General features: G+C 34.9%; 1 protein-coding gene and 1 long non-coding RNA gene across 2 annotated transcripts in view; one reads left to right on the top strand and one right to left on the bottom strand.

The window, feature by feature from the left end:
* Positions 1–26096, bottom strand: part of LOC138701387 (mitochondrial 2-oxodicarboxylate carrier-like) — a 54576-nt gene that overhangs the window by 19558 nt on the left and 8922 nt on the right. Inside the window, exon 4 of the mRNA XM_069828239.1 lies at positions 836–1017. Coding sequence (XP_069684340.1) covers positions 836–1017 — 182 coding nt within the window. The remainder of the gene's footprint in view (positions 1–835; positions 1018–26096) is intronic.
* Positions 15233–26096, top strand: part of LOC138701388 (uncharacterized) — a 43961-nt gene continuing 33097 nt past the window's right edge. Inside the window, exon 1 of the long non-coding RNA XR_011332532.1 lies at positions 15233–15396. This is a non-coding gene — a long non-coding RNA (uncharacterized lncRNA). The remainder of the gene's footprint in view (positions 15397–26096) is intronic.

The following is a 26096-nucleotide window of genomic DNA, read 5'->3' as shown; positions in this document are numbered from 1 at the left end:
AGTAAACTATATTTATAAATTTCTTCAGTAGTTAATACTTTAAAATCTGTATAAATTAAATTTGTTGGGTAATCCATATTTTTGGTTAGACAAATTTTTATTAATCTTCTGTGTAATAAAATTAATGGATTAAGTGCAGATGATGTTACTCCACCTCAATTTATTGTACCATATTGTATTAATGATTGTACTAAAGCTAAAAATATTATTCTCAATGCCTCCTTAGTCATAAAATTTCGAAGTATTATGAATTTATAAATTGTCTTTCTTATACTCGTACACATGAAATCAATTTGTTTATCCCAACGTAAATGCTGATTTATAATAATACCTAAATATTTGACTTGTGTGGAAGATGTCAGATGTGGGCAATTACAATAATTATTTGTTAATTCATTACATGAAATATTATGTATTACTAAGTGATAATTATTCATAGGTGTAGGTAAACCTTTCGTTGTTAAAGAAAATGGAATATAGGTAGTTTTATTGTATTTAAGAACAAGAGATTACAATCAAGCCAATTTTTCGCTATGTTAATTCCACTGCTAGCAATTAAATAAGTGTTATCCCAATTTTCCCCATTAAATGTTAGTAAAATAAGTCTGTTATTAAAATATTAGCCTAAGCAGTATACCAATCACAAAATCTTTATGTTTACAATAGCAGAATGATGAATGTTAGCCTAATACATTAATCCTCCTGCTTCCATATTAGCACAAGTGCATACACACACAGATATATAAATGAAACGTCTATAGTTCAGTATCTTACATTCTTATAATAATTTTTAAGTTTAATACTGAAGAAAAGAGTAAAAAAGGTATGTACTTACCCTTCTTCTCTGTATACAATTGCCATAGAACCTAATGTAGTCCTGTATTTAATCTGTCCTGCTATTGGCTGTGGCCCTTGGATCCTGCTTTTAGCAACATCAAATGGAATATTGACACAAGATGCCAAAGTACCAGATACAAAGCCAATGCCCACTTTACGGAAAAATTCTTGGAGATGATCCTATAAACATATTAGTGAATTGCAAATAAATCTCCAATAGCATTCCAGTATTAAACAGGTTAAATTTTATATGAGAGATTCTCGAGTTGTCAATAATAAATGTAATCACAAGAAGCATTTAATTTATATACAATTAATTATTTTTGTAATTATGTGTTTTCATCAATTACAATCAAATTATAGTTACGTTAATGCAATTTTTAAGCTTTTTATAACAACCTGTAATACTTCTACGATAAATAGCTTAAACATTTCAATTCACAGTGACTTAAGGGGTTAGGTATAACTTACAGCAGTAAAATTTTTGGAAATATCCAACATTTTTTCCTCCATTATTGTATCTTGTACAATAATGAAAACTGGTATGTGTAAAACACTGTCTTTCTGCTATCTGAAAAAAATATTTTTACGATTAAAAAAAATTATTATTTATTTATTTTTTTTTAATTCAAAATGATGGCAGTTTACTGTGCAATGATGAAGCATTTCTTTCATAACTCATAAACTTGTTAACTTCTTCATGTTCTTTCGCTTCTATTTTATTGCTGAAACTCATGTTTACAATATCATGCTCTTTCAAATACATTCCTTAATAAATAATATTTTTTTTTTATTTTGTGTTAGAAGACAATAGTGATATTTGATCATTTTTTAAAACGAATTTATTTTTCGTCAGACAATCTATCAAAGGTAGAGAAGTAATCTTGCATCATATTGTAGATATGACATGCATAAATACACAAAAAAAATTTCATCACAGAATGTTGGATAGTTTTTGAGTTATGTGGGAAATGCTTCATCACTGCACAGTGAACTGAATTTGGGGGGCAAAAAAAAAAGTTTTTTTTTTATGTAGCAGAAAAACAGTGTTTCACACATACTAATTTTCATTATTGTACAAGATATGGTAATGGAGGAAAAAAATGTTGAATATTTAAAAAATTTTACTGCTGTACGCTATACCTAACCCCTTAAACTTTATTCCAAATCTCTATTTTTTTTAGTTCAGTCCTACAAAATGTGTCTTACAGCTGTAAAAAAACAATACTTCACTAATCTCTTTTTTCTGTTACATTACACGGACTTTAATAGTTAAATTCAAATTACCTACTTCCAAAAATCACCAGTTCTATAGAGCATTATTGTTTGGAACTATTCTTGTATCTACAAGAAGCCAAATATTTCATTCTTAATACAACTAATTAGAACTTTATTCATGTACCATATTTCCATAGCTGTAATTTAAAAACTTTGCTAAGATTAGAATTAAATGTTATTATACAGAGTGATCCATATAAATCTTTGCAATTTCAATGAGTTATAATTTCCCTCTGGAAGCTAGTATAAACATGATTTTGAGTTTAATGATCTCAGAGGCCCTGGGAGAATATGTAGGCTATTATGACTATTGTTAACTATTAGTAATTAGTTCGCAGTCTCTAGTTTTATGACTGCAAAACTGCTTACTGGCATGAACAGTATGTTATAACTGGAACTTGAAAAATTAAGGTGGCCCAAATTTTGTTTCTGAGTCTGTACAATTCCAGGAATTTATTACATAAGTAAATAATCATTTCACTACGTAAAAAGACAAACTGTAACTTAAGTATTTTGACTTCGAATTTTGGGTGTCCATTATTTAAAAAAAACTGTCATTGACATTTCATATGATTGAATTAATAGTCACAAAAAATGAATCAGATTCAATTACTTTATACATATTAAATCTAAGTAATATTTATTTTATTTACTTATACAGTAAAACCTTGGATTACGAGCATACTTCATTTCGAAAACGTGCTCTTAATTCAAAACACTCGCATGTTAAAGGGATTTTCTCCATAAAAAACAATGCAAACTCAGATTAATTCGTTTCACAACCTCTTATTCATATAAAATACAGTATAATTTAGGTAAAATTCAATATACCAGGTAGGTCTCAGAATGGAACCCACTGCCGACATTGTCGGAATGAGAAAGAAACACTTGCTCACATTCTGGGAGCCTGTCCTCATGGAGAACTACTGAGAAATAGTCATCATCACAAGATTCGATCCCTCCTAGTATCGGCCTACGACGAAAAAATGACCAAGTAGAAGAGAAGGTCCGTGGTTTGTCCACAAATGGGTCTTCAAGGCGCACTGACATCATTGCTATCCCAACAAAATCAATAAGCGGATTCATAATTGATCCAACTGTAAGGATGGAAACATACGAATATCAACCTACATCAGGAAAAATGCGACATACACGACCCCACTATACCATATTATAAGGAAAAATATCATCTAACGTCGATCGAAGTTATTGGATTACTGATTGGGGCTAGAGGGACCATCACAAAACGGTTCGCTCATTTTTGCAAGCAGTTTGGTCTAGGACAAACTCTTGTCACTGAAGTATCTCTATCTGCAGAAGAAACCATCTCTACACTTAAATAGATTGATCTCTTTCCTATGGCGATGTGCTAAATAGACGACTGTGATCACCTGATTGCAAATAGATAGTAGGAAATTTTATGTTTCTTCTGGAATTAATTATGTTTAGTCGTCTTCAATTATTTATAATTGTGTTATTTCTTTTTCTTTTCCTTCTTCATTGTTGTTCCCCCCCCCCCCATTATAATTGTTTACCTACCATTTACTAACAACGATTTTATGATAAGCTTTGTCTTCTAGGCAGCCTTCACTTGGAGGAAGCTGAATAAAATTTATTCAAAATAAAAATAATAAATGCAACACAAATTACTTCACTGTATTTTGTTTTTGAGTGTCTTTCATCTGTTTTACTGCTCAGTAAACTTCTTGACTATTTAAAGAAAATATATTCACTATCACTAACAGAATCACTTTTGAATGTTTGACTGACTGAAATCTTTTGCTTTGACTAAGAACCTATCCAATGACATCAGCTTTTACCTAGTTTTGAGGATTTTGCGGAAATGTGGCACTGCATTTTCATTAAACAGATTTATCACACGCACTGCTACAACCTTATCAGGCTAGTGAATTTGAACAAAATTTTGTACTGCTTACCACTTTTTACACACCTCTTTAATCTCATTTGAAGCGAGGAATTTGTCTGCTCTTTTCTCCTCTTCCTCTCAGACGAGATCCCCTCTATTGCCTCTTGCTGTTGCTCGCAAGTTATGTACAAATCATACTGCTCATATTGCAAGACATTGCTCATTTATCGAACAAAAATGTTTCCTCATTGTTGGCTTGTTTTGCAAAACACTCACAAACCAAGTTACTCATAATCCAAGGTTTTACTGTACAAGTATTTGTCATTTGTATGATTAATATCAGTATACTTGTTAAAATTAAATGAAATAATTATTTCATATGAAATATTTCCAATAATAATTAGAAACTAAATATAAAACTTGTATGTGGATACTGCATATATTTCAAAATGCGAATTTCATGGAAGCAAACTAATAAAAAAAATTACATTTAATTGTAGGTATATACAAGTTCTAAACCTTAGTGTCAAAAGTACTTGAGAAAAGAAATCTGAGAAGAATATGAGTGCATAGTAGCTGCTGATAAAAGCTTTATGAATAAACATAAGAAGTCTACAAAAGAACTAAGAAATTCAAAACATCACAAAACTAATAGAAAGTAAATACATGCAAGTTGAAAGAAAAGTACAAAACTTTTCATGCAAAGCATGTAAGAGTGGATTTTGGTATTGTAAATGCATTGGCAGACCACTATAATAATTACACAAAATATTTAGCACACGAACCTTTACAGTATAAAAAAGGTTATAGGTAATAAACTAAAAACACAATCTCATAACAATATTAACAAGACTTTATGCAGTTTGAAAACACTTTGATTTCTCGTAACTATATTGTATATGATGGAGTTATATAAACTAATATACATTATATTACACATATGGTATATAAAACTATATAAAAATATTTACATACGGAATATTTAATAAATTTTACAGGAGAAAGAGTTCATCCAAAGGGCTGGACTCGGGAAGAGTACCTAAGATGCTCACTGCATTTCCGCGTTGAATAGCAATACTTAAGCGTTGACGCAAATAAGTAGTGCAACGACGATCACCAGTAATGGAGATCAAAATTTGGCCGATTTGAGATACCAAAACTTTAGCATCATGACTCCAAGGACCGAAGGTCTCCACAACAAGGGGACAAAGATATAATTGTCTAAAAGATGAGCACATTTATTGACTTTTTTCTTCATGGCTAATTCAGCAGCAGATGCTGTGTGTCTGGAGGTATTCGGCAAGTGAGATGGAAGTAGAGTGTCAATGCAAGTGGAGTTCCAAATTAAAGATTTTCCTCTAGACCATGGAATTAAGGTGAGACCATCGGATCGTTTACCATCCTCGCGACTAATACCTGATGGTTCCAAAAGAGACGGGATGCCACAAGAAGTCAGAGATCTTCTAATGATATCATTGAGTGATGTATGTCTGGGAATGCGACCCTTGCTCCTCGCACAGCTGAGTGAATGATGGCCGTAAATATCAGCAATTCCTCCACAAATACATTGGTGTGGTTGGCAGAGTTTACAACCAAGGCATATAGCCGTTGGATTTTAAAGGATGTACTATCTATTAGAGTGCCAATGTGAGGAGGTGGTAATGCGTAACTTAGTTCTATTATATGGTAACATGATTTGTATTGTTACCTTACATGTAATTATGCGTATTATTTTTTGTATGGATATCTAATTGTTCCTTTAATTGCAGATTGAAGGAAACAAACACATCCACGACTTACTGACCACAAATATGCATATTCTGTATTCTACAATGTGCAACACATAAAACATACTGCCATTATGACCAATTGTAGCGCATATATTTAGTGCGGAGATCTGACTGCTCTCTCACATGGGAAGAAAACGAATCAGTGGTGAATGGCTGTGATTTAGGCCTATAGTCCCATACAAATAATGCGCTGGTAAGAGGTAATAAGAAAACGTTATGTTAATCTTATCTTTTATCAAAGCATTATGTTGAAAATGATGTCCACCTTTCTAGATGCAAGAGTCACATTGTAGAAAATTCTGAAACACCTTCTGCAATTCTCTATCTATAATCTAACTCAGCACTTGCCTGATTACATTTTCTGAACACTCCCTTACAGTAAGAAAACGTATCACCACGCTACAGGAGTGAATCCCTCAGTGTCATTTCTAACACATGCAAGTTACGATATCACAATGGTGCGATACAATGTCGAACAATGAATATTATTGTTGAGTCTTATCTGTTAAAGAAGAACTCTTAAGACAACTGTGCATGTATATTTCGACATCGTTTTCCTGAAGCTACAGTCTTTCAAGACAGTGCATAACTGAATTGTTCAGAAAGTGGGAGGAATAGGGTCTGTTTTAGACAAAAAGAGAATCCAAAGGAGGACACTTTTGACAGAGAGGAAACTTACAGATATTCAGGCAAGAATGCAGCTAAGTCCTAGAAAATCATCACGTTGATTAGCACAAGAATGCGACATGTCATAAAGATCAGCATTAAGAGGACTGAAAATGCTGGACTTTTATCTTTATAGAATTACAGTGGTTCATCCATTACAGCAAGGGGATCCAGCTATTCACGTGAATTTTTGTGAGTGGATATTGCAATCTGTTCAATAATGACGAAGCTTGGTTCCATTTAAGTGGTTATGTCAACTTTCAGAATACAAGGCACTGGGACATCAAACATTCTCTTTTAGTGGATGAAGTTCCTCTTTACGATCAGAAAGTAGGTGTGTGATGTGGCATTAGTGCAAGCAGAGTAATTGGCTCCATTTTCTTTTACAATACAGTCAACTTGCAATGTTAAGTGCGAGACATGCTGCAGCCTTTTCTTGCAATGTTGACTGAAGATTAAAAACAGTATGCTTACTTCCAGCTGGATAACACCACTGCACCATAGGCGGAGAAAGAACCGTTTCCTTGGGGGGGCAAAGCAAAACCATAGAATCCCCATATAACGGGGTTATGGGGACACCATGTACCCCCTCCCCCCGTTATAGCTTGACTGGGGTACAGTACAGTATATCGGAATATGACCATTTAACAGGGGCAGCTTGTGAGGCAGTGCCAGTGTGCCATAACACCACCAATGAAAGAAACAAAAAATAATATCATAAAAGGGAGTTGTAATTGTTTATTTCTACACATTCTACATTCGTATTTCATCTGAACGAGCGCGCACACAGATTGGACGCACTCTTGCAGCGTTTTTCCGAACGTTGGAGCCAGTTCGGTGTAGCACTGTCTACGTCCATATAACACTGCACAAAAGGCTACTGATTCTAGTTTATATGCGTTTCTTATGGCAGACACTGAGCCGAATTCAATTTGACTCAGTAGTTAACATTCTGCCCGCTAGAGAGCAGTAATGCAGAAATTTCACCAGATGGCAGGGTTGTTGGAGACGTTATAGAGCTCTAAGACGTTAGGGGGGGGGGGGGGGACCATCAAGCGCAGACCTTCATGAACACACAAATTAAAGTTCGCGCCAAATCTTAATGTAAAGTTACCATTTCAAAACTAATGCACACAACTTGGATTTGAATGTGTAAATGATTATCCATTTAACTATACTGAATGCAGAGATAGTTAGTCATAGTTCTTTTTAGAAAGATAATTTTTTTTTTCATATCATGTAACACTATGTAATATTTGCTTTATTTTGCGGCAGCTAAATATCGCTATATTGTTGCTAGTATTGATGCTTTTGCTAACAATACACGAGATATGTGCAGGACATGAACATGTGTTATTCAGGCTGTGGCCTTGGATTCATCGGCCTGTTTAAATAAAGTGCAAATGTGTTCAGTTATTATCTATATCATTAGAAGCCCAGAAATTCGTAACAATGTGCAGAAGATAAGAGATACTGTGACAGTCAACATGCTATAGCCTATAGATTACATGCACTTATCAAATTGTTAACGTGATATCTAAAGCATTAAAACATCAACAAAAGTGATTTTTTTCAAAATAAATAAGAGCTTAGAAGTCACTGGTAAAAAATTCAGCAATATACCTATTTATGCCTGGAAATTGCAATACAGTTATGGCAGGTTATATCATCAAACTACAAACATATTGGTCAATTATTTTTATTTGTATATTTATTATAGCTAATGATTACTAAATACTTTGATTTTACTACATTTTGTTTGGTATTTTTATTTTTTACTGATTACGATTAATAACTACTACATGGTTCTAAATTTTGTTTTTACTGCATTTTGTTTATTTATTTTCTTTTTTTTACTAATTATAATTAATTATTAAATGGTTCTACATTTTGTCTTTACTACATTATGTTATTGTTTTCTAAGACAAGATCATTGATTTTTGTAGCTTTTTAAATATTTTCAACTAATGAACCGACGCGAATAATGCTCTTTCTAGATCCACTGTATTTTAGTGACTGTATTTTTATATGAATAAATCTGGATTTGAATATGAAGCGGCTTTCAGACCATATCATATTAAGGCATTACTGATATATTTTGTCTAAGTCCCATTTAGATGTGTCGTCACTGTACAAGAAAACATTTCGTAATTAAGTGATTTCCAAACTGTGCACCTTGATGTTTTAAGATAATTTATGATGCGTGCATGTGCATATGTGTGTGTGTGTGTGCGTCGCACCCTATGTTTTTAGAAGTACTGAAGTGAACACTTTTTAAAAATGCCTAAGTAGTTTATGGTTATGAGTAGTTAATGTAATTATGAGCAGGCTGTATTTGTGAGAAGTGAAGAAGGGGGAAAGATTTCAGATGCTTACAATAAACCTTTAATAGAAAAACGAATACAAATGTGACATAAATTAAAAAGGCTTTTCATAAGACTAAAGAAAAACAAATATCCTGTAGCAAGTTTTCCACAGAACACAGCAAATTTCACAAAAATTGTCCAAATTAGAATCCACCAGTCTGCAGTACTGATGCAGCATGGACTACCAGACATGCTAACACACACATGCTGCCATTAGCCTAATGGAGTCTGCAACAGTAACAATCTACATCACCAGACTCAGTTTCTCACTTCCTGCGAATGCTACCCTACTGTATATGATGTGTACAACTCTTCCTTGTAATTGTGTCATTACAACCAATGAAATGTCCCTTTGTAAGCACAGGATACAATAATATGCTGTCCAGGTTGCATATTTAAAGGGACACAATACTGTCGATTTTAACGACCTCTTAACAATGAAATGTGGTATTTTAAAGCATGGTTTATTCTTAAAAATTACTTGCTGTAATCCTATCGATTATTTATCTCTCTAAGTTTGTTGGTCGAAATTTTCAGCACTATTTGTGAGGTAATTTTTTTTAAGTGTGTGTGTGTGTGTACATACATACATATGTATGTATGTATGTATGTATGTATGTATGTATGTATGTACGTACGCAGTGCTGTCATGGAGACCATACAGGGCGATACATCGTATGGGAACCTACAGTTTTTTTAATTAATCGTGTGGGGAAAAGAAAATTTTATCTGTATGGAGCCATACGGCATATGGATGCTTAAGTTTTGTACGCAGAGATCTGTACAAATCTTAGATCATCTCTTGCTGTTCCTAATGTATTTTGTTTGATGTTCACAAACAAAAATTGTCCACCTCTGCAGCACTGGAATCCAGAATTATATAAAATAATGATTGAAAAACAAGAAGTGCTGCAAATACACACTCCAGGATTCATCGAGACATGTGTGCATCTATGATGGGGCTACATGGTTTATTCTTGAAATCAACCTTGTTGTACAATAAAAATGTAAAGCAAAACAATTTCTTTACTTCTTCTTCAATATTAAAAAAATCATTAAATGACAGTCTGAGAAATAGAAATATATTTCAAGGAAGAAAACAAGGGGTGTGGCATATGGCCAAGAGAAAAATTACCATGACAGCACTGTATGTATGTATTGTATGTATGTATGTATGTATGTATGTTTGTATGCATGCATGGATGCATGGAAATGTATCAGAAGTATCTATTGCGTCACTTTCGAAGTCATTTAGATGGCAGACGTTAGTCTAGTGGGCAAAGCTGAGATAGATGAATTTCCACAAGAGATCAAATACAATATCATGTAGATTGATATCTGGATAAGGGCATACATATCCACCTCCCACAAAGTAGTCTTGGGTTACAAATTTGTTATAATTTTGTTCTATTTTCCCAAAAACATATTAAGAATAATTTTATTGGCTGTGGCCTTAAGATATTAACTAAACACAGTGTTTGACGTTCAATTCTTGCTGCTGCTTAAAAATAATGTATACATAAATGTGAACTTTGCTCTGAAATTGAAATAAATATGTAAAATAGTACTGGAAATATATTTAAACTTGGGATCTTCAGAATATGAGTCAGATATGTTATTCCTATGCTACAAGACAGCTCTGTTGAACTTCAACTTCTTCTATTATTTTAGAGTGGATAATAAATATTTTATTGCAGAAGTTTTTTTGTCCATATTCCTTTAATGGACAGTCAGTGAGAAATCTAAAATTAACACAAAAATATTCCGTTTCTTTAATCACTTTAATACGAGGCATTGGCATTGCAGAATAACTTATGTGCATTTGGAAATATGTCAGGCATCAAAAAAGTTCACAATTGTTTCTGACCAGCTGTTTGGTTTAGTTCCCAGTTTAAAGGCCCAACAAAGTGACGACAGCATTAATCAAGTTACAATCCTATTAATAAATCAAATGTTGCTATGTGTCCTAAGTCTGAATGGAACATTGAATATATATATATATATATATATATATATATATATATATATATAGGGTGCAAGGTAACCTTTTACTATCCTTCTGGGATATGATATCTCGAATTATGACAAACAGGGAAGTCCAATATAATATTTTGTTCCCAGAAGGGTGGTTTTCGAAAAAAAAATGGGCTTTTGTAACTTGAAATTATGATTGAGTTTTTCATGAAACTGCTCAAAATTGGATTTTTATCTCATGTAGGATGATAGAGTAAGCTATGTATGGCCATGTTACAGAAGTATTTGCATGGAAAATAACACAGATTTCGAATAAATCGCGTTAATAGTCGTGTACACACTGCATGGGAACAGAGCTGTGACATGCTGGCAACACTGTTTCCTACATACGCAAACCATGTGGCCAAGCAAGCTAGATGTACAGAGTGGACGATACACTTACATTCACTTCGTCATTAGTTGCAGGCTATGTGCAGTTCGAAGGAGTTGAAACACAACAAGATGCCACAGTTTTCTAATCGTGAGTATCTGGACATGTTATTAATTTATGGCGAAACTGGTCACAATGCCGCTGCAGCTGCTTGCTTATGGGTATACCGTGACAGATAACTGGATCAGGAGTGTGAAAGTTGTAGACACGCAACTGATGGACACTTTGAACAGTACTTTTAAAAGACACTGTAGAGAATGGTGTACAAAGTTTAACAGTGTACCCCACATTAATGCGTATCATTTTCATTTAGTTTCGAAGTTGTTTATTTCTTTCAAACACTGTATTGTCATTGAGTTGGAGTGACATCAACTTTGTGATCCTCAATGTAAAATAATACTGTATTTAAAGGATTAATTTTGTTTTATGCATAATTTTTCATTCTACTGTATTATTGATGAAATTGCCTTAAAATGTAACGAAAACTACGTGTTTGTTCATACTAAATTTAGTGCTGAAACGATACAATAACGAACGTTTCATCATAGATACCAAATAACATAGTTCATGTATTACGATTACATAAATTTTGATTTGACTGCATTCTCAACTGATGTTTTTGTTTACAAAACGGTATGTGTGTACATTCTCTCAAAACCCCTGCCAAGTAGATGAGTGGAGCAGCATTCAGTATGCTGGGATGCTATGAACTCGCGAAGTAAACATTGATGCTGTCTATAATGTTGCAACATTGCGACTTTCGTTTTCTTGAAATATTACAAAAACTTTTGGTCGTATGAAAAAATATTATTTGACAAAACATTACCAAATAACATCATCTGTTATGTGTGTGAAAGATTGTAAAAGGTTACCTTCCACTCTGTATACTATAATTTTTGAGTGAATGCTAGTGTTTAATAAAAAAACTAATTTTTATTGCAATTGTTCCCTTTCATTTTATTTTATTTTCTTTCTTCTTTAAATCAAGACGATCACAAGAGTATTTTTGAAGGCCTGCTAATAAATGATTTCATTTACAGTAATTTTAATTAAATTGTAATGCTCTGAGGAAAAATGAAATAGAAAAAGTGACTGGATGAGATTCGAATGCCGAAGTTCTCCTTTAAATTGAAATGTTGATAAAAACATGCTTTTAATCACAACAGTCCCTCAGTTCAGAAACCAAGTGAAGGTTAGTTCGGTTAGAAGGTAATCGTTAATTTAAGCAATTTTCAGAGCTAAATTAATACACAAACACATTTATGATAATTTAGGAAAGCATTTAATCAAAGGTAATTAACTCAGATGGACTAAATAAATGCATATTACTATGATGTACATATGGAGTTTCAGTGCAGTAATTCTGCATTTCCATATGGTGAAGAATCGGTAGAATGGAGAAAAATTCTCTCCGGCACTGGGACTCGAAGCCAGGTTTCCAGCTTTACGTGCTGGCACTTTATCCACTAAGCCACACTGGATTCAAGTTCCGATACTGGATTGAATCCCTCTCAATTTTTAAGTTCTACCTACTATGTTGCCCTTTGTTGGCCTACCCTCGTGTACCATGTCACAGTATATTACTAGCATTTTATCCACTAAGCCACACCAGATTCAAGTTCCAATGCCAGATTGAATCCATCTCATTTTTAAGTTCTACTTATCAGAACATAAAGCTGGAAACCCAGGTTCGAGTCCCAGTGCTGGAGAGAATTTTTCTCCATTCTACCGATTCTTCACCATATGGAAATGCAGAATTACTGCACTAAAACGCCATATGTACTTCGGTACATCATAGTAATATGACAAAGCATAAATAATCACTTCGTGATTCAAGACGGTGCCATGTTCTGTCGGACCCCTGCCACTTAGTCACTCGCAATGAGTAGAGTTGGGCAACACAATTCTTTTTCAGAAGTCGATTCCAATGATTCAATCATACATTATGAATCGATTCTAATGATTCATTCACGATTCTTCCCAGTCTGCGATTTCAACTATTCTTTTGAATCGTCAACGAGTTCACGATTCTTCCTAGTCTGCGATTCCAACAATTCTTTTGAATCTTCAACGAACGACTTAAATGACACTTTCCTTTGCAAACCATGGGTAGAACAAAAACGTTCTACATCTCTCGCATAGATGGCATATGAGGCGAGACATTGGATTGTCTCTTTCTCATTGGCTGGAACCATTCATCATGGCCTCCATTAGTCTAGAAAATTATTCAAGTTAGTGTTTCTTAATTATAACTTATTAACTGAAACTTATTATCAAGTACATTTTTTACATTACATCTCTATTTAACCATGTAAATTTCAGGTTCGTCTTCATTATTTTTCACACTTAATAAATCAGTATTCTGATTTCACTTCCCTCGGGAGCATTCAGCACAGTTCGGAAATGTCCGCTGACAGGTTACATCAAACAAGTAAATAGAATCGTGGGTTACGATACCATGTTGATTCATTATTATTCTTTTGAACAACGATTCGTTGATATCACAAAACGATTCTTACGATCTTTATTATTAGTCATTCAAATGAACGATTCGTACACGAATCGGCCCAACTCTAGTAATGAGTGCACCTCTGTACTTGTGGTTGGACATTGTGTCTACTGTCACACATACTGTGACATGGTGCACGAGGGTAGGCCAACAAAGGGGAACTCAGTAAGTAGAACTTAAAAATGAGAGGGATTCAATCCGGCATCAGAACTTGAATCTGATGTGGCTTAGTGGATGAAGCAACAGCACATAAAGCTGGAAACCTGGGTTCGAGTCCTGGTGCCGGAGAGAATTTTTCTCTGTTTTACCAATTATTCACTAAATAAATACAGTATAGTGCCTGTAGAGATCTTTCCTCTCTTTGGTGCTCTTGATCAGATTTAGTTTCTGAGAAGCAGTAATTTATTTCTTGAGTAAAGGCTGGTTCACAATAAACTGGAAATGAGAATCGGAACGAAAACGAAAACGGTAAAATTGTTAAAATGTAGAAATTTAAATGTGAGCATTCACAATTAACGAAAAGCTTGCCAGAGCCCGAGATCAGGAACGGAGAGTTGGCCAAGTTTCAACTCTGGCGTTCATGTTTCCGATCACAGCCCACTAGATCCATTCTACTGCCATCTAAAAGCTATTTTGTCGTCGTATATTTTGTAGCAAGAAGACCGTGACATAACCTATGCATTATTTTGTTCTGTGCTGTGCATCATGGAGCAAGTTTTATTTGATGAGATTCTAATATTGAAATCCTCACATTTTCGATCAGCGGCGCGCCTCGTATAAAGATGAGAAAATGAAGGAAAAAACGTGGCTTTCAATAACTGCATCTTTGAACACCGATCGGAAGTGAATCATATTTTATTACTGTATTGGTTGTATTACACACTACATATTCACGCTTCAATTCAATAACTACTGTTGTGTTCATTTTTGTTCTATTACAAATGTTTCTTCTCTAATTATTTTATGTTATGATAGACTTAAAATAGGGTATGATAATAAAGATCATGGGCATATTTATAGTACCGTACCTAATGATGTTTCAGTTGAAATTTCGAAGTTGGTTAACCTGTGTTTAATTTGGCTGCCTTGTACTCACGAGAGAACGCCATTGGTCAGTTATATACAAGTAACATCAGAATGTGTAATATCGACTTTACATATCGTTATTGATATACATATCGATATGCATAGTCGTCTACGTTCTCGGTTTATTGTGAATCAAAAATTTTCATATTCACGTCCTCTGCTTCTCGTTTTCATTCTGGTTCTCGTTCCCGGTTTATTGTGAACCAGCCTTAACTGACAACTACTCTAAAATGCTTCATTGTATCAAGTTTCAAGTGACGAATAACATGTAACACAAAAAAGTGGCATGCATCTAGCCTACAATTATCACACAATGCACAACTGTACAACTACATGAATAAAAGATTTTATGAACAGACCAAAAATTGAAAACATCAATGAAACTGGGAATTGAAAATTAAGTGGGATATTTACAGTTTCAGACCTGAGAAACAGAGACCTGTTGCTAACTGAGCCGCAATTTCTAATACAGTACATATATCGGTGCTCGACCCAGAAAGCTCCTCATCCGACCACACAAGGCCCACCACATGTACTACTCATAGCTGGTGGTTAGTGGTACTAGAGAGGACAGGCAAAGACCTGCTGCAAAGGTAAGAAACAAATACAAACAGTACATCCACTATCATCAGACAGAGCTACTGTTGAAAATTATGAGTTACACATGATGTCACGAAATTCGACTGGCAAACTATTAGGGCTTGTTCTGCTGACAAACTGAGTAAAAAAGAAATGTCTTACAAGCAAACATTCTGATGGGGGTAGATAAAGTTAATTTTTTTTCTTCCACCATGTTAACAATGTCAAAAGAAGTGCTCATACAAATTTTGGCCACTCCCCCACAATTACGAGGCCATCCAGAAAGTGACTTTTCCTGGGGCCGTTTATAGAAAAAAAAAGCACAATTGCATGGAAAGATTTATTAAAAGAGATAGAGCAATTGTTGCGCTATTTGTCAACATATTCCCCATTAGAATTGACACATTTGTCATACCATGGAATCAATTTTTGTATCCTGGTGTCGTAGAAGTAGCTGCCTGGGATCGGAATCTGTGTTTGACAGCCGTCTGCACCTCTCTGTCGATTCCATGATATGAAAAAGTCTCAATTCCAGTGGGAAATATATTGAAAATAGCCCACAATTTCTGTGTCTGTTCCAACAAATTTTTCCAATGAAACTGTGTTTTTTCTCTGTTAACGGCCCCCGGCGAACTTATTTTTTTACGGCCCTCGTAATTGCAGTCAAGTGGCCAAAATTTGTATAAGCACTTGTTTTGACATTATTAACATGGTGGAAGAAAAAAAAATTAACTTTTCTATCTGCCCCCATCAGAATGTTTGCTTGTTAAATGTGATTATTTTTGTGTGATGAGATGCCGTGGTCTACTGGTGTTGCTTCTACCAGATGTCTCATCTGCTACTACAGCAGACACCATCAGTGATGAGGTATCCTTGGGCGAAGTGGCCTTCTTGATGTACCGGTGGCAACTGATACACCGGGGATATGATATGGTGTTGTGTTGTCAACATTTGCTGGAAAATTGTTTTCATTTGTTGTTCCGTCGTGTTGTTGATGATTGGATTTTATGTGTATGTTTCAAGACTGGATGCCAACATTTGTTGAGCTCCAGACCTTCCCCCTTGTGGTTAAAGTTATTAATGTTTGTGGATCTCGATCACCTCACAATCTAAGCGGGTGAAAACATGAACAGTGTTGCTGAGGATATCTGTGTCCTTGAACAGTATGTCATTACTCCCGTCTTGGAATGCATGTTCTGCCACCACTTACTTATCTGTCCCAACCCGCAGTTTCATTAGGGTTACCTCCTGGCAAAAGGAGGACATGTCCTCTTTTTTAATCAATTTATCCCATCCGGCAGGCATTTAAAAAAAATATCTAAACAAATGGTGAAAACCTATGAAAGAATTTAACTGCTTTCAATGGCTGAAGCTGGAGCACATAAAAAAACATAAAATATGATGACCTATTGACATGCATTGAATTCTTGCAATCTAAAAATGTCACTATTCATGATTCTAAGCTATTTTATCCATTTTATTCTGCAATGTACAAAGATATGCCAATCAAGTTAATTTGGACAACGATTTAACTTTAGATTAACAATGGTGCAAATTCTTCAATTACAATAGTTCTGCGAGCACTGAACTTTCTCAGAACTGTTAAAAATATGTCAATTCTATTAAATGTATTTATCCCAAGTCACAATGGAAGTGTTGAGAGAGTATTTTCCCTAATATATAATATCTGCTCAATGGACAAAAGAACGAAATTGCATGCTAACGGAGATATCAAGAGGTATCATCATGGTGAAATATAATTACAAGGACATCTCCTGTGAACAGTTCCATAGTTATTTGTTGCAAGATATAAGTTTGCCTCTTCAGGCTCTTGTGCACAAAGTGGGCTCCACCGATAAGTAGGGTACAGATGTAATACTTATCCAGCAACTAGTGAGAAAACTAACTAAGGTGAGCCTTGTTTTTATCTTTAATTTTGTTCATACCAATTTTTAAAAAGTCTTCCTTTTTTCAGCAATGTCCTCTGATTTTAGATTCCATGTCCTCCTATAAAATTTCTTTTCATGGTAACCCTGAGTTTCATAGATGTTCTGCAATGTATACGGAATGGCAAGAGCATATCGACAACAACACAATGATGGAACAATGAATGAAAACCAAGTTCTAGTGGGTGCAAACTACACTGTCAACAGAACATCATACCCCGTCCCCGGCCCTATTAATAAGGAGATAAACAGTTGCGATATCAGTTGCCACAATTACATCAAGGAGAACACTTCGCCCAAGGATACCTCACCACTAATGATGTCTGCTGCAGTAGCAGACGAAACGTCTGAAAGGTACAAATGACACCAGTAGACTACGGAATCTCAGCCTGTAAAACCTTCATCACATAGACACCGGCCATGAAAACCTATATGCTCTCACTATTTTCTCTTAATTTCTGTGAGAAAAGAGAGAAAAGGCCACTAAGTTTTGGCATCACCTCTGGTAATCATGGCATGTGACTAGAAGATGCAGATCATTCCCTGTCTACTGAAGCATAAGTCGAATATCTATAAAAAGTATTGACACTTTAGTCATTCTAATGGTCATTGACTAATACCAAATTTCATCGCATAAAGAAGAGAGAGAGGGGCATCAGTATTAGTGTGCGACGCTGGAAATGTAACACGAACAATATCTTGAAAAATAAAAATTACTGTGCTGTTATTGAATTAAAACACGCCTTTATTGACTAAAAACATTCATGGTATTGTTGAATCACATGTAACAGCACAATTGATACAAAGAAGTCGATATTATCTGACTACTGGACCAGTCTGCAGAAAAATTATTGGTCCAGACCTAAAAAAAAAGTATCTCGAACACTCGGGACCAACAATTGTACTGAACTGAAGGCATTTCTGGCTATTGGCTCGGTGCTAACATCTCGCACCCCCATTCCATTCATTTTCGTCAGCTGCCACTACTGTTGCTCGCACATTCGACCTTGAGTGTAAAGATACTTTGTGTTGCAGTAGCGGCACGTTATTTTTAAATAATTCTTGATCGTGATACAACAGAAATATCCATGCAATGATTATGCAGTGTAATTTTAAAGTTCTGATGAATTTGTCTATAAATGAAGATGCAACCATTATGCTATGGCGTTTATTACGCGATGAAATATGGTATAATGACAATCTGTATACAGGAAAGCATAAAGCACAAAACATATAGAACATAAACCACTTGACTTGTAGTGTTTGTTAGCACAATTCCACATGTTTCAATCACATTATTATGTACAGTAGGGAAAGCAAATGAAGCTGTACACACCACAATAGTTCAACTTGAAAACCTTGATATTTCGAAAACGTGGCTTTTTTTCCCCCACATAAGTTTTCAGTTCAATCCCCCCCCTCCTCCAGAAAACACGCCCTAGATGTTGGTAGGCCAAATTTTGTGACAACATGTGCATTATTTTTTAACAATTTTCTTTTTACAATTTATTTTAAGATTAATATTGTTATTCTAACAGAGAGTATACCAAAAATGTATCCAAAATTTCTCTAACTGGTGATATCAAAAGTTCTAGACGCCAGATGCATATTGTGAAAACAATATTTTAATCCTAACTTGCTAATTGTGGTGAGAATTAAACGATTTTACAATACGAACGAAAACAAATGGGAAAAGGAAAGGGTTTTAAGGTATAGGAGCGGTATTATATTTTAACATTTACAACAACAAATTTCTGTAGGTGTTGTTATTTTCTGCAATAAATGATCTTATTAAATGTAGCTCTTCTGAACAGTTCCACAGTAAAGTTACGTAAAAGCTAATGCATGCATGCTGCATTTTATGACCTAAGAAGTAGTTACATTACCAAAACACTTCAATGTTTGAAAACTGATAAAAGAATTGAGTAAATGAAAGCCATTTGAAATTAAAGTGAGTAAACAGAATCTAAACCAAACTGAAACACATAATAAAGCATTTTTTGCTATAGAAAAGGATATAGAATGACAGAATATAAACAAATACAAAACTTTAATCAGATTGTTTGTTTTCAGTCTTCAGAATATGAATATGTATGGTCAAAATCAATAGAGATCTTAATGTGCATTTTCAGCCCAACATTTTTTAATAAATTAATTTTTATTCAGCTATCCAGCTCTGTTCCAGCTTTGTTTGTCAGTGATTTCATGGAACGTTCTGTAGAAATGTCAATTTCAATTGAGATTTTGAGTCATATGACCAAGAAAGTAATGGCATATGAAATAACTGGTTGAAACAATGCCTAGAATCTTCTCAATCAGAGAGTGGATTCTTTTATGTTCCATAAATCTATCACACGAGACTCTAGGCTTTATTCCCGAAATAAACCATGTTTAATAATTTTGTTTTATCCAGAAAATACATTCCTGTTGGTCAGCTCTGAATGCACAATACTTAGGTCTGAAGAAAAGATGGTGGCCACTATACGGCCAAAAATAATTGCCAACCATACCAAAGATATGCCTTATTAAAATTAAAATACTGTTTAAGAACGTATGAAAACATCAGCAAGCCTAATTTTTCCTGAAGAGATATGCAATTATTCAGTACGAGAGCTTGAAAAACAATTACTGATAAATCACAATGCCACGCACAAATACAGTAATGTGAAAATGCAGACTTAAAGCAATGCAATACGCAATATAAAAACATTCATCTTCAGATTTAAAATGACTTTAAAATTTCCATTGTTTTATGCCAATCTCCAAAACAAGATCCCCATATTATATTCTGATAATATATTTCTCTGAGATGTTTCACAGAAAGATGTACGGATACAAGGACAAGTAGATCCTGTGACAACTGTGATAAAAGAACTGAAGGGGTGAGAATGATATAGTCCTAAGCCACATAAACAAAACTTTACAGGAGAGCATATTAAAGCTTTAGGGCCGTATTCATAGACATTCTTAGTGCAGGCTTCCGGTTGATGATCAGCGAACTAATGTTTTTCGTATACATAAACCAGTGTTAGCGATATGATATGAATTCCGTACAAGTAACCAGTCGATAGCCGGGACTAGTTTAGCACGCACGTAGCGTGGGCTAGCAAAATGTCTATGAATAGCACTCTTAGGGCCATATTCATAGACATTCTTAGCGCAGGCTTCCGGTGGATGATCAGCGAACTAACGTTTTTCGTATTCATAAACCAGTGTTAGCGATATTATATGATATGAATCCTGTACAAGTAACCAGTCAATAGCCGGGGCTAGTTTAGCACTCTCGTAGCGCGGGCTAGCGAAATGTCTATGCATAGCAACCTTAGAGTCCAATGATATTAGGTGTGGTATCATAATTTCTTCAGATATACTTACATTATTTGTAGAGTAATTTTTATAGTATCTTACTAGTAGCTTCCTCATATGTATGCAAGAAATGAACTCGCACAAAAAACATTTTTTGTTAAAATTGTGGCTTTGGGCTATCTCATTCTTACCCCTTCAATTAATTATGGATCATGTTCTTCTGAGTGCTTTGACAAGCTCTTTTATTTTCACTACATATTTATAGCGGAAGGGATAAGATGACAAATCAGCTGACGGCGGGAAGAGTAGGTCATAGAAAACAGATCAAGAAGGTGGTTAAGGAGAAACAAGCAAGACGTCCGGAGTCGACAAGGAGGGGAAGTAAAGAAGATTTGGGTAGTCCATCTACTTGTGAGAGGAAGAAAGGAGGAAATAAGGAACTGCAGAACTACAGTCTACGAAGTTGGTGCTTAAGGGGGGAAGTGATAAAAGAATGGCAAAAGACATAGAAACAATTAAGTGAGTGTTCAAGGAGTAAGAGTAACTATTAAAATAATTGGAGGGAAAATGTATGAACGAATAAGTAAATTAGTGTCCAGAGAAACAATAGATGAAAAAGAAGGTGACTAGAAGAAATAGGAATTGGTAGTGAAATGTTACTAATATTGGAAGTGTCGACTAAGTTAGCGTACAATCAGAGAAATTGAAATGATAGAAAGAGAGTAAGTTTACAAATGAAGGTTGAGTTGACTTACAAAAATAATGCCTAACTAAAAATTTATCAGGGTGAAAGTGAACAAATAAACATGTGATTCAGTGACTAATGGAGAAATGGGGGATAAGAGTGATGACAGAAGTGAGCAGAAGTAGAAGTGATTGTAAATTAGAGATGAAAGTGAATGATTATGATTAAATAGTGTTAGTGAAAGTTAGTTTAAAATTAGGGAAATTTTAGACGATAGCAAGTACTTCAATATAAGTAAACCATAAAAGTGGTGAGGTGTTCATTAGATAGGAGGGAAAATTTTATGGTGAGAGGTTAGAGAGCAAATTGAGGGTATGTATTATAGTAATAGGGGTAGCGAAGGTAAAATAAGATGACTGCACATGTTGATGAAAGTTTGTATGTGTTATTGTAATTAGAAGGTGATAGGGAGCACGAATACAGAGATGTGATGGCGACCCATTACTAAATAAGAGCTGTAGAAATAAATATATCATATCATATCATTAGGCCTACATATTTGTTTCATTATCACCAGGCCTTATCTCTGAATAGTCTCAATCATTAAAAAGGGATGTTAAATACAGAAATATAATTAAAATTATATTTTACATCCTCTTGTTCCATTATACGAGGTGCGATCAAATAGTTTTCGGAATTCCTTCAGAAAGAATTTGTCAGTGAGATGTCTTTTATTTTTTCCCAAACTATACATGCAGCAATTCCTTCTGTTTAAAATGAGAGGTGGCGCAATCTGTTATGACCTTCCAGTGTAGAGTTACAACCTGTGAAGTGAACACATGTTTTATGCATGTGGCGATATTTATGTCTCGCAAAATTTCGGGATTACAGAGAATATCGAACATGCATCAAATTTTGCTTTGAACTAGGATAAAGTGCAACAGAAACGTATCAAATGCTAAGAACAGCTTATGGGGAGAAAACAATTGGTAAATCTAAAGCATTTCAGAGGTTTTCTAACTTTAAAAGTGATGTGACGTCAGTTCAGGATGCAAATCGTTAAGAACGATCCTATTCAAACAAAACTAATGCAAATATTGCTCGGGTGAGAGATATCATGTTAAATGATAGACATGTTACGATACGGAAAATATCTGATGCACTAGGAATCTCATATGGAAGTGTTCAAAGCATTTTGAAAGACTATTTGAACATGAGAAGAATTGCAGCAAAGTTCGTGCCTCACCTCCTTTCAAATGTCCAAAAGCAAAACCGTGTGATTTCCTGCACAGATCTTAAAGAACACCTTCAAAATAACCCATGATTTATGGAGAAGGTTATTAGAAGCAATTAAACGTGAATTTATGGATATAATCCAGAAGCAAAGCAACAATCTTCCCAACGGAAAAGGCCTTCATCTCCATGTCCAAAAAAAAAGCCAGACAAGTTCGATCCAATGTGAAGTCAATGATTTTTTTTCGACATTAAAGCCATTGTTCACAAAAAAATTTGTACCACAGAGTCAAACAGTGAATCAAGTATTTACAAATAAGTATCACAAAGATTGAGGGAGAGAGTGCGACGCAAAGGGCAAGAAAAATGGAGTGCTGATGGCAGGGTTCCTGCATCATGAAAAGACGTAAAGAATAAGATGTCTATTGTTCCCCACATCGCCTGTTCTCCGTATCTAGTTCCAGCTGACTTTTTCTGTTCCCGCAACTTAAAATGAGACTTCAGAAACATCATTTTGAGGGTATTACTGTTACCCAGCACGAATTGCAGAAGGCTTTGGAGGTGTTTAAAGAGGAACACTTACAGAAGTGCTTCGAGCAGTGGTAACAGCACTGAAACAGGTGTATCAAATCCCAAGGAAACTACTTCGAGGGTGACAGTGTGGAACAGTGGCGACTCGTGATATTTTTTTGTATGTAGGATATGAGATTGATGACTGATGACCAAGACAGAAACTAATAATAATAATAATAATAATAATAATAATAATAATAATAATAATAATAATAATAATAGTAATAGAGTATACACAATTAATTTCTTGCTACAGCTAAATTCTTCTAAATGATCAAATACAACTTCAGACAATCTTTCGGCAGTCCTGTCATCTGAAAGTCTCGTTAATTCTTGTGTTTTATTATAGCTTATTTTATTTATTTTCATGTAATTTTGGTTTTTATTCCTTTTATTTTTATATTATCTTCTTCTTCTTCTTCTGCTTCAAGCTGTAAGCTTTAAGCCCGTTGCGGCTCCTTTATTTCTTGTATCCACCTTTTTGCTGGTCGGCCGATATTTCTTTTTCCAGTGGGTACATAGCAATTATTTTCGGGATTCTATCTTGGCTCATGCGTTGTACGTGTTCCCACTATTTCTGTTTATAGTCATCTACAGTTTCTAACAGACTGTTAACTTTTAGATTATTTCTTATTTCCTCATTCCTGATGTGATCCAGTCGAGTTATTCCTACTACACTTCGAAGAAATTGCATTTCAGCTACCTATAGTCGAGGCGGCAGGGTAGCTCAGTTGGTAGAGCAGCTGGCTATGAACTGAAATGTCCGGGGTTCGATCCCAGGTGGTAACAGGTTTTTTTTCTCGTTGCCAAACTTTCAGAATGGCCCCGAGGTTCACTCAGCCTTCTATAAAATTAAGTACCGGGTCTTTCCCGGAGGTAAAAGGCGGTCAGAGCATGGTGCCGACCACACCACCTAATTCTAGTGCCGAGGTCATGGAAAGCATGGGGCTCTACCTCCATGCCCCCCAAGTGCCTTCATGGCATGTTACAGGGATACCTTTCTATCTTTCTCTTTTAAGGTCATTTAAAATTATTTATTATTTCGTTTATTCTGATCTTTTAAAATGACCAATGAACTGCATTTAAGGAGGCTGCAAGGGTACTTGAAAATTCGTATTGTAGTCTCTGACAAGGTCTTCACCACCCAGAAAGAAGGGTCGTAGTCACATTCTCAAAGGCAATTAAAGTTAAGCCATACCCTGCCCTCCTCACCCTCCCCTGTCCATAACTTCACTGCTAGAAAAAAAATGTTTGCTGTAAGATATTTGGATGGTTCCTCGGAAAGTATTTCTAAGGTCTGAGATGTGCAGTGGCGACAACTCACGACAGAAACTGGAAGTTTAAGGAAATTATTAGGTCGGGACGCATTAAAAATCAAAATCTGTAATTAAAATGTTTTCTATCCTCAGAGGCACGAAATTAAACTGTAGGATCATCCTCATATCCTTCATGGGGAAATGCCACTGGTGTGGAATAGACAAATTGAAGTGTTGTGTTGTTTTTATGGAGTCATTCCGAAAACTTTTTGATCACATCTTGTAAATCTACTTGTATGTGAACATAGGAGCTATACTGCACATCAATGTTCACATTAACAAAAATCATACGGAAATTAGGCCACATTCCTTTTTCTTTTCATCCATAACTGAATATAACTTCACTTAAATTCTCTATTCTGAACTATGTTGTTTCTGTTTCCTAATGCTGAGTACTTGGTAACGAAATCAGTGGCTCTTCTCAACGTGTCAGCTTAATTGATATCCATTTTCAATTTTACACCTCATGCTAGCACATCAGAGGAATTATGCCCAATTGTTAGTGGGATGACAACTGTTACCAGGAGTTGATACATATGGCGTGTGTCCTAGAGTATAATGCCCAGTTTGTGAACATGTTGCTAGTGCAGCTGAGAATGGTACCACTTCCTATAAACGTCACATCAGCCATTTTCCACACATAGTTGTCAGACTGACTACGGTAAAGGTAAGACACTAGCACTTAATGTTCCCATTACTTATTTCACACACCAAAAATGGCGACGCGAACTGTAATAATTTAGTGATTGTGGGCTACACATAGACTTTTGCCTCTGTTCATATTCATTCATGAACAAAGTGTCTTTCACATACAATGAATCTTTTATTACAAGGCTTAATGGCTTCCTTCTTTTATCTGACACAGTCAATTTATTTCTAATCCTCACGTCCTTTATTATTTCAGTATGACTTAGAAAATATATAAAGAAAAGGGATGTGCAAATCTTTCTTACAGAATTTTTCAAGATTTGTATGCATTAGGAAAAATAAATCACGCACTATGAAAGTAAAACAACATGCAATAATGTCATTCATTTTGATTAAAATTAACAGTTATTACAAACACACATTAATGAAAAAAAAAACACATTAAGGGTGAGAATTATTAATGAATTCGCCTCTCTACATTTTCTCTCTCTCCACCAATGATTCACAACTGCAATTCAGAAGTACCTAATGTTTTGCCAACTACAGTGAAACCTCTCCTTATGGACACCTCCGAGATATGGACACTCCTCATATACAGACAGATTTTTATGTCCCAACTGAAATAATATAGAAATAATGATGAATTTAACTCTCGTTTACAGACACACACGGACACGGACAGCTGTTTCACAATCCTAAAGCTTGTTTTACCTCCTGACTGCGGACAGAATTTGAATTTCAAAACCTAAAGTGTTACAAAAATGGAAAATTTAGTTTTGAGAAGTGTACAGAAATTCTTTAACATGAAAGAAGACAATAAGGGTTTCGTAGGCTACCACTAACTCAGCTGCCTACCCCTTGTTAACTGGAAGTGGGTGGATAAACGAAGTCATAAAATTTAACCTGTCTGATGGATCCAAAGTTTCTGCAATCATGAAATTGTATTCGACACATGATAAGGTTAGTAGGATTATTCTCTTCACTTCAATCAATTGTTCTTGGAACAT

The sequence above is a fragment of the Periplaneta americana genome, chromosome 6 (assembly GCF_040183065.1).
Source record: "Periplaneta americana isolate PAMFEO1 chromosome 6, P.americana_PAMFEO1_priV1, whole genome shotgun sequence".
Taxonomy (NCBI): Eukaryota; Metazoa; Arthropoda; class Insecta; order Blattodea; family Blattidae; genus Periplaneta; species Periplaneta americana.
This window is presented reverse-complemented; position numbering and strand designations above follow the sequence as displayed.